General features: G+C 37.2%; 1 protein-coding gene across 4 annotated transcripts in view; it reads left to right on the forward strand.

Annotated features, from left to right (window-relative positions):
• The first annotated feature begins 1725 nt into the window (after positions 1 to 1725).
• The window catches only part of HOOK3 (hook microtubule tethering protein 3), a 77418-nt gene continuing 65848 nt past the window's right edge, over positions 1726 to 13295 (forward strand). For all 4 annotated transcript variants that reach the window (XM_026866186.1, XM_026866191.1, XM_026866188.1 and 1 more), the window contains exons 1-2: positions 1726 to 1831; positions 12444 to 12516. In XM_026866186.1, the coding sequence (XP_026721987.1) occupies positions 1809 to 1831; positions 12444 to 12516 (96 nt within the window). In that variant the 5' untranslated portion in view covers positions 1726 to 1808. The remainder of the gene's footprint in view (positions 1832 to 12443; positions 12517 to 13295) is intronic.

Genomic DNA, 13295 nt, shown 5'->3' on the forward strand with positions numbered 1-13295 from the left:
GCTGGAGAGGTGTTTCATTCCCCTGATCATTCTTGTGGGCCTCCTCTGAACCTGCTCCAGCAGGTTCATTTTTCTTGTGCTGAGGACTTCAGACCTGGATGCAGTGCTCCATGTGGGGTCTCCCCAGAGCAGAGTAGATGAGGAGAATCACCTCCCATGACCTGCTTGCCACCCTTCTTTTCATGCAGCCCAGGATGGGTTGCTGGCCTGCAAGACCACATTGCCAACTCACGTCCAATTTTTTTTCTCACCAGTACCCCTAGAAGTCATTCTTCACATGGCTGCTCTCAATCTCTTCATTCTTCAGCCTATTTTGATACCAGGCGTTGCCCTAATCCATGTGCAGGACCTTGTACTTGGCCTTGTTGAACCTCATGAATTTCATATGGACCCACTTCTCGAGTTTGTCCATGTCCCTCTGATTGGCATCTGTTCCCTCAGACTTAATGTCAAGGCTTCATGTAGTGGTACAAGAAATAGAGAAAAAAAAAATCATAACAGGGAATGGTAATTAATTTACGGGTTTGGGGACAGTATTGCAGACTCTCCAGAAGCAGGAGCACTTCCAGCTAGATGGGAGAGAAGTCTTCCAGGAGGAAGCACATCACAGTACACAGGAAGGGTAGTGTTTTAACAGCTGATATTGAATAGCTGTTTAGAGGCACACACACAAAAATACTTGCTTCTTTGTCTTCACAGCTGGACCGTGGTTCTACGCTGCCACATTCTTAGCATTCTTCTCCCTTCTGAAAAATGAACTCTGCTGTTTCTTAGAGTGGTTTAGCATTTTGTAGAAGTATATGAGAACGGTATAGGAGTGTGACATAAATTTGTAAAGTTGTTTTATGTAATATTTTTTTTTAAAGAAAATTTGTAACTCTTGTATCTCTGAAGGGTATGAAAAGGATATAGTTCATTTGTTTTAAGAGCTGAATAAATGTTTTGTAGCATAAATTTGAAATATTATCCTATGTATTCCTTTCCTATGCAAAGATGTTTCTTGACATACATTTAAATTTTATAATAAATCATATAATCAGTCTTTCTTTAATATGAAAAAAATCTTCATTTTACTATGAAAAGCATTATGCCCTCAATGGCAATCTTACATGTGTGACTGTGGGGAAAAGAGTTCAGACTGATTACCTGAGCCTTAATGACAGTTTTGACCTTTTCTTGTGCATAAAGTATTGGGGAAATATGATGATAAAATTAGTTACAAAACAGCCAAGACTGTGCATCTTGGTTTAATAGCATTGTGCTCTCCTTTTTCATCTGATAGTACAAAGTAGTGAAGTCTGGATTATGTATGTCCCTCTATTTTTGATCTTCTGGTTGTGGCGACCCTGTGAGAGTTTTATGTGATCAGTGTTATTTCTAAAAGCTGAGTTTCTTAGTGTGCTCATGGAGACCATACTTGAATATATGCTCTAGAAGTACTTGAGTGGGAGAACAGCAGGCCCAGTGTCTTTCCAAATGAGAAGATGCTGTGGAAAATTTCCCTTTTGGAGAATGTAGGGATGTTATTTGTAACGAAGTTTACAAGTCTGTGAAAACAAAGATGTTAAGCCCTGAGAGCAGTTATTTTTCTTGATTGCTAGTTAACCTAAAGCTTCTTAATTCCTAAAATGTACACTAAATGTGTGGGGTTTATTCTGTCCTTTTTGGTAGCATTTTTTTTTTAAACTTTTGAAAATCCCTTGACATTGAAGTGAAAGAAGATAACCTTTTCTTTTCTCCTCCAGATCCAGACATTTAATGTTGAGGCACCATGCCAGACTGTGGAAGATTTAACGAATGGGGTTGTGATGGCCCAGGTTCTTCAAAAAATGTAAGAAATTTTTTATTTAATGAATGAAATACAATTTTATTATCTCTTAATTTTTCTGTATTTAAGTGTAATTTAGTTCAAATTACACTGATATTCCATAAGGATATGGCTTTTCCTGTGTTTAGATAGTACTTCAACCTGGAACATGACCAATAAGTTTTTTCTCTATAGATTTCAGATAACTGTCTTCAATGCAAAAAGAAAGGTTTTGTCTTAGGGATGTATTTATTTAAGTTTGAGTTTACTGGGAAGTAAGTTGGATTAAAACCAAGGTTACAAATTCAAACTTTAAAAAATTTTGAACTGGTGCAAGGTAAGGTATTGGCTTTGATCATTGCTTGAAAATACAGTCAGTATATCAGTAATGTTAGAATTAGTTTAATGCAATAGAACTTCTGTGATACACTAAAGGGAACTGTCAGTTTAGTTGTTTACAAAGATACTATGTTCTTGAAAGCGGATGAAAGAATAATAGCTATTACTAGATAATGTTTTCGTTCGTTTGAACTTTAAGATCAAATAGGATAAAATGCATTAGTTCAACATCTCAGTGTAATCTAGTATGTTTCTGGGGACTACACATTTGCATCTGAAATGTGGCTATACATAGACTTACCTGTTTTCACAGAAACAATTTTTTATTGTTCATTAGAAACTAAAGGAGCATTTACCAAAGTCAGCAAAATGAGCATGCCAGTTACTACAGAGCTGGTTTTCTAAACAAAGATTCCTTTTAACATGAAGAGGATACTGTCCTGGGTCTAAATGCAGAATAAAATGTTTTCTATGTAATTTGTTGAAAATGAAGACTGGACAGGTGCACAATAGATATGAACAGCTTTCTAATAGAGTTCTTCTGGTTTGCATCAAAGAATCATAGAATAGTTGAGTTTGAAAGGCATCTTTGGACTCTTTAATTCAACTCACCTGCTCAAAGCAAGTTGCCTCAGGATTGTGTCCAGTCAGATTTTGAGTATATGGAAGGATGGAGAGTCCACAGCCCCTTGGGGCTACTTATTCCAAAATTCAGTTGCCCTCACAGTTAAAAAAAAAAAATAATTCAAAACCAACCAAAAAAAAAAATCTGATGGCATTATTTTCTTCATGTTCAGATGGAAGTACTTGTTTTTCAGTCTGTGCCCACTGCTTCTTGTCTGTTTGCTGAACACCACTGAGAATATTATGTGAGGGTATAAAGAAGGAGCCATGAGGTGTTTATAGACAGGACTAATAAGAGCCCACTTGACCTTTCTCAAGGCTCAACAGACACAGTCCACTCAGTCTCACCTGGTATGACAGATGCTCCAATCCGTTAATCACAATTGCCCTTTGCTGAGCTTCCTTGTATATCTAGGTCTGTCTTATACTGGGAAGCCCAGAACATAGCACTTCAGATGTGGTCTCATCAAAGCTGAGTAGTATCTCCCTTGGCTTGCTGGCCATGCTCTTCCCAGTGCAGCCCAGGATGTGGTTGTCTACCTTTGCTACAAGGACACATTGCTGGAATGTGTTCAGCTTGGTTTCTACCAAAATTCTCTGCAAAACTACTTTCCAACTGGTTGGCCCCCAGCATATACTGGTGTATGGGGTTTGCACATACCTTTGCTGAAATGTGTAATGCTCCTGTCAGTCTGTTGCTCTAGCCTGTCAAGGTCCTTCAAATGCCAGCACAACTATCAGGTGTATCACACACTCCTTCCAGTTTTGTATTATCTGAAAACTTACACTCTGTCCCATCATCTAGGTCACTACATTTAATAATACTGACCCCTTGGTTGTGCTGCTAGTGGAATGGCCTCCCAGCTAGACTTCATGCTGCTGCTCATATAACCCTTTAAGCCTGACACTTACCATTTTCAATTTGTAACTACACACACACACACAGAGCTCTTTCTTTTTGTTTGTTTGCCATGCTGCATGCATTAGTGCACAGGCATTTCACATGTACATCTAGTATTGCTGATTCCCAAGAATGAGAGCCTTCCCTGTAGTGTTTTTCTTCAGGCATTTCCTTATTTATGTGCATATGCTTGGGATGACCCCACTTCAGCCTTGTTTTGTTGACCATGAGGTACCTCTTGTTCATGTCATCCCACACCTTTTGCTTGCCAACAGAGTCCATGACTTTGTCACTTGATGTTTGAATGTATTTTCCTTCCTCTGTTGTTTCTTGTTTAAAACTGTTCTTACCAGGTCAGCCAGCCTGTTGGAGAAGATGCTCCTGCCCACCATAGTCAGGTGGATCCCATCTCTTCCATGCTGTCCTTGATTCTCAAAAGAGGGTTCTATGATCATAGAAACGAAAACCCTGCTGCCAACACCAGTTCACAGCTGGCTGTTGACCTGCAGGATCGGTCAGCTCCTCAATCCCTTCTCACTAACTGCTTGAAGTGCTAAGGCTTGGACAACCAGCCCAAGCTAGAGCTGACCTATAGATGAATCCTGTATATTTTATAACTGAAAACCATTGTGCTAGTAGGTATTGTACTAAGTTATAACTTAGTCTGTAATCATTAACAAAGTATGTAAGCTCACTAGTGAGAGATGTGGCCTAGACAAAATATAATCAGTAGTAAGGAGAGAATGTATCCAACTTCCCTTGTTTACTCTTAGAATCCAAGTATCTGGCCTTGTTAGAAATTCCCTTGATTTCCCCTCCTGAGCCCTGGCCAGGCTTTGGGTGGAATCCAACAGGAGGATGAAACCAGAAATTTTCTGCTCAAAACAAAGGTGCCAGCTATTCTGGCCTGTCGATCTCTGGTATATAAGGCTGGGCCTGTTTGCAGAGAATACCACTTGGGCCTTGCCCACAGCTTCCACAGCCATGTCATCCCGCTTGGTACTTTCTGGTTTTCTCCAGCTGTACAGCTGGTGCCCAGGTGGAAGAAGAGCAGAAGGAATAATAGTCTGAGGGCTGGACAAGCTTTGGCAGTCTTTCAACAGTGCTATTAATTCAAACCCCTTGCAAGCAGCAACCCTTCTCAGATGATGAGTCAGTCAGAAGATGAGGGTCCTCCATCACTTGTTAACGCTTGCCACTTCACTCTTGTGCTGCTGCATGGCTCATGTTTACTGAAGATGATGATTCATTTGACCGAGCTCCTAGCACCTTAACAGCTATGAGGGCACTGAATCTGTTTTGAGGTTGCAAATCCTCCAGTGGAGCAGGAGCCTTCCTCCTAGTGAAAGAAAAAAGCTGCCAGTTCAATAGGAAGAAATAGGGAAAGAGGAATCCCTATGTAGTCAAATATCTCAAGGGAACACTTTTTAGCATGTGGAAAGGTAAGATCTGGAGCATAGAATCCTGAAAGCTTAGAGAACAGTCTTAATTTCCTACCTGAAACTTTGAAGAAGAAGAAGTAAATGCTGCAAAGTTTCTTTATGCACTTAATTTCTCTTTCTGTGAGGAAGATGAGGTGTCACAAGAATTATCCAATCCTTATGTATTTTTGCATTAGTCAAAACTAATTTTGAGTAATGTCATCAGTTCTCTTGCTTCAGAGTAATTGAACCAGCCTTTGTACTGTTTTAATCTATTTTGCTGGTACACAAAAGATGACACAACACCACACCCTGCAGCATAAATGGTTTTCCAACCCAGCATTTAAATTGACTCATATGTAAGTTTTCTGAAGTCTGAATATCAGGTTTACAAGTCTGGAGGTATATACAACATAAATTTGATACTGTTCCTCTTTTTTAGGTTTGAAGAGATATAATTCTTTTTTACCTGCTGGAGTATAAAAAGGTGGTGACCATATAAATTGTTTGTTCATTAAACTTTACAGTAAGTCAGGATTTCAGCATAATCATCTATAAATTTGTTTTCAGAGCATTTAGAAAAAATATAGTAGTGACATGTTTAATATGAGTATTCATCTGTCTTGAACTTTTGTTGTTTTTCATAGGGTACAGGTTTCACTTAACTTAATGGTGGGCCAACAGTTAATAACTATATATATTCTTGACTGACTAGTTCAAAGACAGAATTTGTATTTAAAACATAGTATACCTTGATACAAACCAAAATGAAACTTCAGTGTCGAAGGCTCCTCAATAACCTTACTGACTATTTTAGCCTGGTACTACCATGACTTGAGATACTGCCTCCGTATTAAGAAAGGAAAACTGCTGAGATACTGATTTCAGCTGATGATCTGATGCTTTAAAAAGAGACATACAATACATTGTTGCGTTTCTGTAGCATGTTTTAAAAATATTTCCTTTAGCAATTGCCATGCTGATACTGAATGCAGGAATTGTTTAGTTTACCCAGTTTATATGTAAATACCAACTAAGCAGTTTAAAGTTCTTTCTCTGTGCCCTCAGTAATAATTTGAACCTGACAAAATCAGTATTTGGCTGTCTTACTTTCTGATAATTGTGCTTCAGATTTAACATTTTGCATTCCTATGCTACGAATACATTGATTCTCATGCATTGCTGTGAATGCCTTGATTCTCACTGCATTCCTGTTGAGATAAACTTTTGAAGAGTAGCAACAAGCTGATCTTGAATTGTAAAACAAGAATGATAACATTTTTGAGGGAAAATATTATTGCGGTTGGGTTTTTTTTTTTGGTCGTAACTGAAGATGACTCCAGATTTTTGCAGTAGATACCAATGGTTGCAGAATAGCCAAACATTGTCTGTTTCCCTGAACACGAGAGAGGTGGGAACATAGGCCTAATACAGGGATCAGAATTTGGATAGTTGACTAGAAAACTGATCAGGAGCATGTTGACAAATCCATTTTAAGTATTCTTTTCTTGAAAACAAAAGCAAATTTTACACTAGCAGTGAAGTCCTCCTTCTCCTTCAGACACCACAGGAAGAGTTCTTAGTCAGGAATCAGGGAATGTTCACAGATATGAGGCAAGTCTAGAGCAGGCTTTTCCAGTCTACCCTTCTTTTTGTATTAGCAGCACTAATTCAGCTTCCTGTCTATCCTGAGAAAGATCACCATGTGGAAGAAAATTTTTGCATGTATAGAAATATGTAAGAGCAAGACACCTGGGTGCTCAAGATTACTTGGAAAAGTCATGCAGTGACGTTAAATACTAAATAGTAATCACAGCCTGGAAGTGCCAGGTTACTGCAAACAGTTGTCATATGCAGTGAAATCTTGAACAGTTGTGGTTTCATGAAAATTGCTCAACAAGATAATATTCAAAGGACAAATCTATTGTTCATCTGGAGACACAAAGCCTAAATGCTGTTACTCTTATTGCATTGAGTGAACTACTATTTCTGTAATGCATATTCCTTGAAATTTGGGTGTATTTCAGTATAGCTTGCTCCCACTTAGGGTTCTTCATCAATGTGTGTTCTTTGAGGCTAATAACTCTAATAAGTTAATTATATAAAGGTGGGAGGGGAGAATTCTGTCAATTTTTATGTGCATCAGGACTTTTAGTATTAGTAAATTAATGTTTAAAAATAGCTGAAAGAGCAGATTGATATATCCAGTGAGAATTTAAGAAAAAAAAGAGTTTGTTATGAATGAAGAAAACTCAGTCAGTGAAGAACTCTGAGTAGTATGAGGTAGAGCATTGATGAAAATTGAAAGATGTTGGGATGATCCAGTGATCTGGATATAATTCCATAGGAGAGAAAGAATAGCATTTCTTCTTGGAAACTTGAGAGTTCACACATGTAAACTTTATATTCTTTCTATTTTTTAAACTTCACCTTCATAGAAGGAGCCCTTTGGTACTTAAGAGGGCAGAAGATAATAGAAACAAGATGAAATTAGGACAGTAGTTTATGATGAGGAACAGTTTGAAAGAGATCCCTAATTCAGGGAATTAGGTGCTTTAGATATACAGAAAATTGGCATACTGCAGAACTGTAGCATTTGTTGTCAATAAAAGAAATAAAGGAAGAATATTGCTTATTCATCTGCTGATAATAACCAGCTGTGCCTTGTTTTAAGTGTTAAGAAGGGGCCAGCAGCTCCCTCCATTGTTCTCAGGTTTTTTTGTACATTGTTCTCAATAATTTTTTGTAGTCAAAGTAGTAGCCCATTTGTAAGTAAGGGCCATTCATCAGACATAACAACTAATGTAGCAGAATTTTCTATAATAAAACTGCTGGAAGAGGCTGTGAGATGAAAAGGATACAGAGGAAATTAAATAGCAGTTGTTAATAAACAGATGTTGGTAAATCCCTGAAGGACATTTTCTTTTATCATAAAACCTTTATCATTGATTTTCAGGTTAAAGTAGTATTGAATGAAATTCTCCAGTGCCGACTATTATCTTGCAGGAGAAATTAGCCTATGCTTTAGTTTATCTTTTTTGTGTTATTCGGTAAGATTCACTGTTCCTTTATGTTCAGATGTGAAAATTACTGGTCCCTCTGACTAGAACGGTATGATGAAAGGCCTGTACACAATCAGTATTGATTATTATTTTAGAGGGCTGTACTTCAGGAGAAAAGACTGGAAGCAAAAGAAAATGTTTGAACTGTCTGTGAGTAGACTGTCTGCCTAAAATCTTGTAGCTTATGCTGTTTAGAGCAGATAGAAGTGCTGCCATAGCTTGCTTCTGAATTACATTCTCTCTTTTCTTGATTTTTTTTTTTTTTTTTTGGTAGCTTTCACTGATGTTACTCATGTTTTCACTGTCCATTGATATCCCTAGAACAGTTTTATACTACAGTTTTAAATTTCTTTTCATCCCACTCTGGAGACTGTTTAGTAGCAGGTCACCCTCTCTTGTTTTAATTCTTCCTTTATCTGTTATACTGGCTTTGGTAAATGTAAGTGGTGGTATTTATTTTCATTTGTCATCTGTGTATTGTGCCCCACTTAATGAATTATTCCTTTGTTATATTATACATTGCAGCATGTTGTGTATGTTTTGACACATGCAGAACACAAAAGCCATGCTTTTGTGTATCTCTGGGAAAGGCAAATTTTTGTAAACAGACATTTCTTGGTATCTTACTGTACCACTGTTAAAATGAGTAATAATCATGAGTTATACTACATGCTCAGTGGGTTGGTTTTCTTCAGAAGAATATTCTGTCTCTTGGCATCTATAACGTGGAGAGATGATCGCTTAAATAAAGGAAAATTTGCATACAAAATAAGATGGGAGATAGTATAAATGAGCACTGCTGAAAACAACATGACATGAAGTGATACAGCATTAACAACAGCATAAGTATCTTGTGCTCTGGAGAAAAGTCCCGATTATCTGCAGTACTATTCAGATACTAGGCAGCAATAAATTGATATACAAATGATGTTATAAATGTGGAAAATTGAGTGAAAGAGATTGTCAAGTTTGGATCTAGGTTCAGGAACTTACTGAATTCAAAATAATTGGTTCAAACAAGTCATCTCATCATCATGATGATGCTCTAGTCAGTTTTCTGCCACCCTTGTTTAATGCAGTATCTCTTCAAAATGAGCTGGTAGGTTTTGTAATCAGTTGCTCAGTTCTCAACCACACATTTTCACATTTGCCTAGGTGACACTTATTCAGAGGCTATAAAAAAATGACAGCATCTTTCTTAATGACATGGACTAAGGCAGTTCAAGAACTCTGAATATGATTGAATCATATTTCCCAAAGATTCAGCAGAAGGAGGCTTGTTTGCAGCAATGGCTGTGAACGACCTAATGTCTGGAAGCCCTTTTAAAAAAAGTATCCATAGAAATTCTGATGGAAAATTCTTTTTCAGATTTGATTTTCATTAGTTTGAAAGTGGCCATTATTATTAATTCTGAACCTTAATTGGCCTTTTGAGGACAGAAATTAAGTTATAATAGCACAATAGGAATGATTCTGATGTGATTTGTGGATGAGGAAAGGATGATCATTGTAGGATTGCTTGGTGTTGGTACCCAACCTGTTGCTTGCATTCCTGGCAAAGTGTTTTTGTGATATGCTACTAATTATTGGGTAATCTTCATGGAGGTGCTTTAAACTGAATTGTTGGTACTATTCTGACCACTATTATGTGTTGATAATTTAGAGTGGATTGCTTATCAGCTGCTGTATGCTTGGATATTTCCATGAGGTTTATATACTTGAAAAAACAAATGGGATCTGTGGGAAAGGACTACCACAATGAGTTTAGATTTAATTCTCAGGGACCTTCCATATATATGTCTGATTCCATCAAGACAGTAAAGGCCAGCTTCTGGTCCATGTGTTACTTCTTTGCAGTAGCAAGCTGCTTAGATGTTATTGAAGTACAGGCTTCCAGAGTAAAACGAGTTGGAGCTGACCCTGAAATCTTGTTACTTTTCCTCATCTGTCATCTTTATTGTTGAAAATCAGGTATGCAGTATTAGCCATCCAGTCAGTCCAAACATAATTCTGCTTGTGGGCAGTTATTTATGCTTACCTATGTTGCTTCTTAGTCATTTACAATTAGAATGGTAAGTCAAGAGTTGGTATATTCATGGCACTGCAGCCCTGAAGCGGCTGAAGATGCTAGTGACCAAGTGAAATCCTTACAATGATAGGATACCGTCCTTAAGAAAGCCCCAATGGTCTTTTTTGCTGGTGAAGCACAGATAATTAGGCATACCTGCTGTCTCACTCAGGTGCACAAACACTTTGTAGTTGTGAGTCTGTTGTAAGCAAGGTTCACTTGGCTCTTCACAGTTCCCAGAAGACCCGTCTGACAGGTACTAGGGTGCTTTTTGTACCCCACACTCCAAATTGAATCAAGTGGTGCTGCATGTGGCTTGAACTCTTTTTTTTTTTTCCCACTACTGTCCATCTGTGTTTGTTGTGATTGAATGGAAAACAGGCAAATTAAGACTTTTTGCAAGGAGAGCCATTTGTTTTGTGTAAAAGCTGAATGTGAGCTGCCTTCATCTCCAGTAGATCTTGTATGTATTCGAACCAATTTCATTCTTAGGTTTACATGTCTTCTGAGGGCAGAGAGAGCATTTGAAAGCTATTTGCAAACATCTATTTCAAAACCAGATGAAACTCTGGGTAAGATACTTTTTTTTCTGTTTTGCAGTTTAAGATTCTGTCATCTGTGCTAGAACTGTGCTGGTTTTGAATGGGAGTAATTTGGAGTAATCAATTTAACTAGTAATTAATTTAACTAGTAATGTTCTTCCAGCTATATGTTTGCAGGTGCCATGTCAGAGGAAAGGAGTTATGCCATAATCTTCACTAGAGTCTGTAACAGAATGCATAAAAGTAACAGAATGTGTCAGTAGAGAAACATTGCTGTTTGTGACTCCATTGCTGTGTATTCTATCATGGGCTTCTTGCAGACCTTGATACATTGTGAAGAAGACATTGTGAGGAAGATGAAGTACAGGAGCTACTGTGCATCAGATAAAAAGTCTGTGCCATAATATAAGTACTGATGTAATTGCTGGTTTACAGAATATATGATACGATGTCATTTGAATCTCCAGACACAGTCACAGTTTTCTTGAGCTTTTGTCAAAAGATCTCATGGCATCTTGCCCTTAAAAAAAGAACTTAATCCAGAACCCTTCCATCTGTAGATGATACAGCAGTATATCTAATAAGTACTAGGTTGCAGATGCAGCCATATTAGAATACTTCATGTGAAACTCTAACCTGGTCTACCACACCGACCCTTAAGAGCTTTATGCTTACAAAAAAAAGAAAGTTGTGGTGCTTTTTCCCCTGATTATATTTTTATATGTTGAATGAAATATGAGCCTTTCCTTATATTAATGTTGACCTACATATCTTTAAAACCTGTTATTTGGAGTGTAGTTCTCTCTCCTTATGTCTGATCATAGCATTCTCAAAATTCTTTGATATAAGGAAAATTTGTTTTAAGTGAACTGTAGAAAGTGTTAGCCTTTTAGATGACCTTGGAACTTGGGGGCAAGAGAGTCTTGGGAGTTGTCTTGAAGATGCAACTTATGGAAGAAGGTGCTTGTGAGAAAAAGGAAGAGAGGGAAGAATTTTTTGGAAATAGAAGTATACTCTGCAACCAATAGGTGTTCTGTTCTTTGTCTTCATTGTCTCGTCAGAAGTGCAGAAGACAGAAAAACTTAAGGAAAGGTGTTCATAAAAAGATTTGTCTGGGGTTACCATGAAAAAAATTGCTAAAACTCGTAAGTGTTTGGTAGATAAAATAATAGTAAAGTGTATACTCAGTAGTAAATACTTAACTTCAGTGATACTTTTTAACTCTTCTCACTGTGTAAGGATGACATGTAGTTCAGTCTTGAGCTTCTCATGTAGAAGTTAAATAGTTTTAAGTGGTGTATAGCAGGAGGTATCCATAATATGTGGCAAAGTAGTTTTGTAACACTTGCAAGTAATACAATCAAATATTGCTGCAGCACCAGCTGATAAATTAGAGGAAGAAGAATTTACAGGGAGAAAAACTGGCAAAGTGCAATCCAAGTAAAGCAGCTTGTTCAAAAGTATGAGCTACTCTTGGCACACAAATGAGGCTGTGCCGTCAACAGGGTGCAAGGCCTTAGAAGAGAGTAGTAACAGAATTCTGAACTACTATATACAGGCTATGTCAGATACAGAGGTAGTCATATAAATAACCTCAGTCTGAGACAGAGGCTTAATCACTAAGGTATTCTCACAGTTACTGTAAGGTGTTTTTAATCAATATATTTTTTGTGTTTCAGAGATCCAGCGTACTTTGATGAAAACTGGCTGAACAGGATCAAAACAGAAGTAGGAGATAATTGGAGGCTAAAGGTATTTGACTGACTTTGCTTGTCTGTGAATCTGTATTTCAGTTCTTAATACAGCATTGTGTCTAAATAGTAACATTTCTAGATTAAGACCTTGCTTTATAGTACAGCGTTTTGAATTTTAGATAATTTTAATTAGACTTACTTGTTTTTTTATGTTGTTATAGTCCTGTACAATTTAGTGAAGAAAATACATTCTGAGTTTGTAAAACGATTTCAATAATTTAAAAGGAAAATAATAAAATGAATTTTATGTATCAGTTACCTCTTTTTGTTTCTCAAATGATGAATGAAAGATTTTTTTAAATGCAAGTGTGCAAGTAGCATTAAATAAAAAGAGCTCTGAGAAGCAGCTGCATAAAAATAGCAGAATAGTCAGCCATTTATTTACATAAAAATGGCAAAGCGTTTTTTCCTTTCACTTTGAGGTGACTTTAGGAACGGAACTTTAGGAGAGGAAGTCGTGTTTTTTCTGTATTGTTTGTACTCAGCATGTTTTTTAACTGCAGTCTATTTGCTAAGTCATTTGTATCACTTGATATTCTAGTACTTTCTCTGTAAACCTTAAGGCAATAGAATTCAGCGTTACAGTTGAGAAGCATTTTGGTTTATAAAACCTGAAAAACATATGCAGAAGTTAGTGTAGTTTCTGACCGGTTTTGTTCAGAGAATGATACATGTACCTTTCTAAATTGCCATTTTCAGCCTGACTACTTGGGGAAACAAGGGTAGTGATGGTTTCTCTGTTAGTTCATCTTTCCTATAAAACGGTTTTGTTTCAGC

This window comes from Athene cunicularia (assembly GCF_003259725.1).
Source record: "Athene cunicularia isolate RWA chromosome Z unlocalized genomic scaffold, athCun1 chrZ_part2, whole genome shotgun sequence".
In the NCBI taxonomy this organism is placed as follows: domain Eukaryota; kingdom Metazoa; phylum Chordata; class Aves; order Strigiformes; family Strigidae; genus Athene; species Athene cunicularia.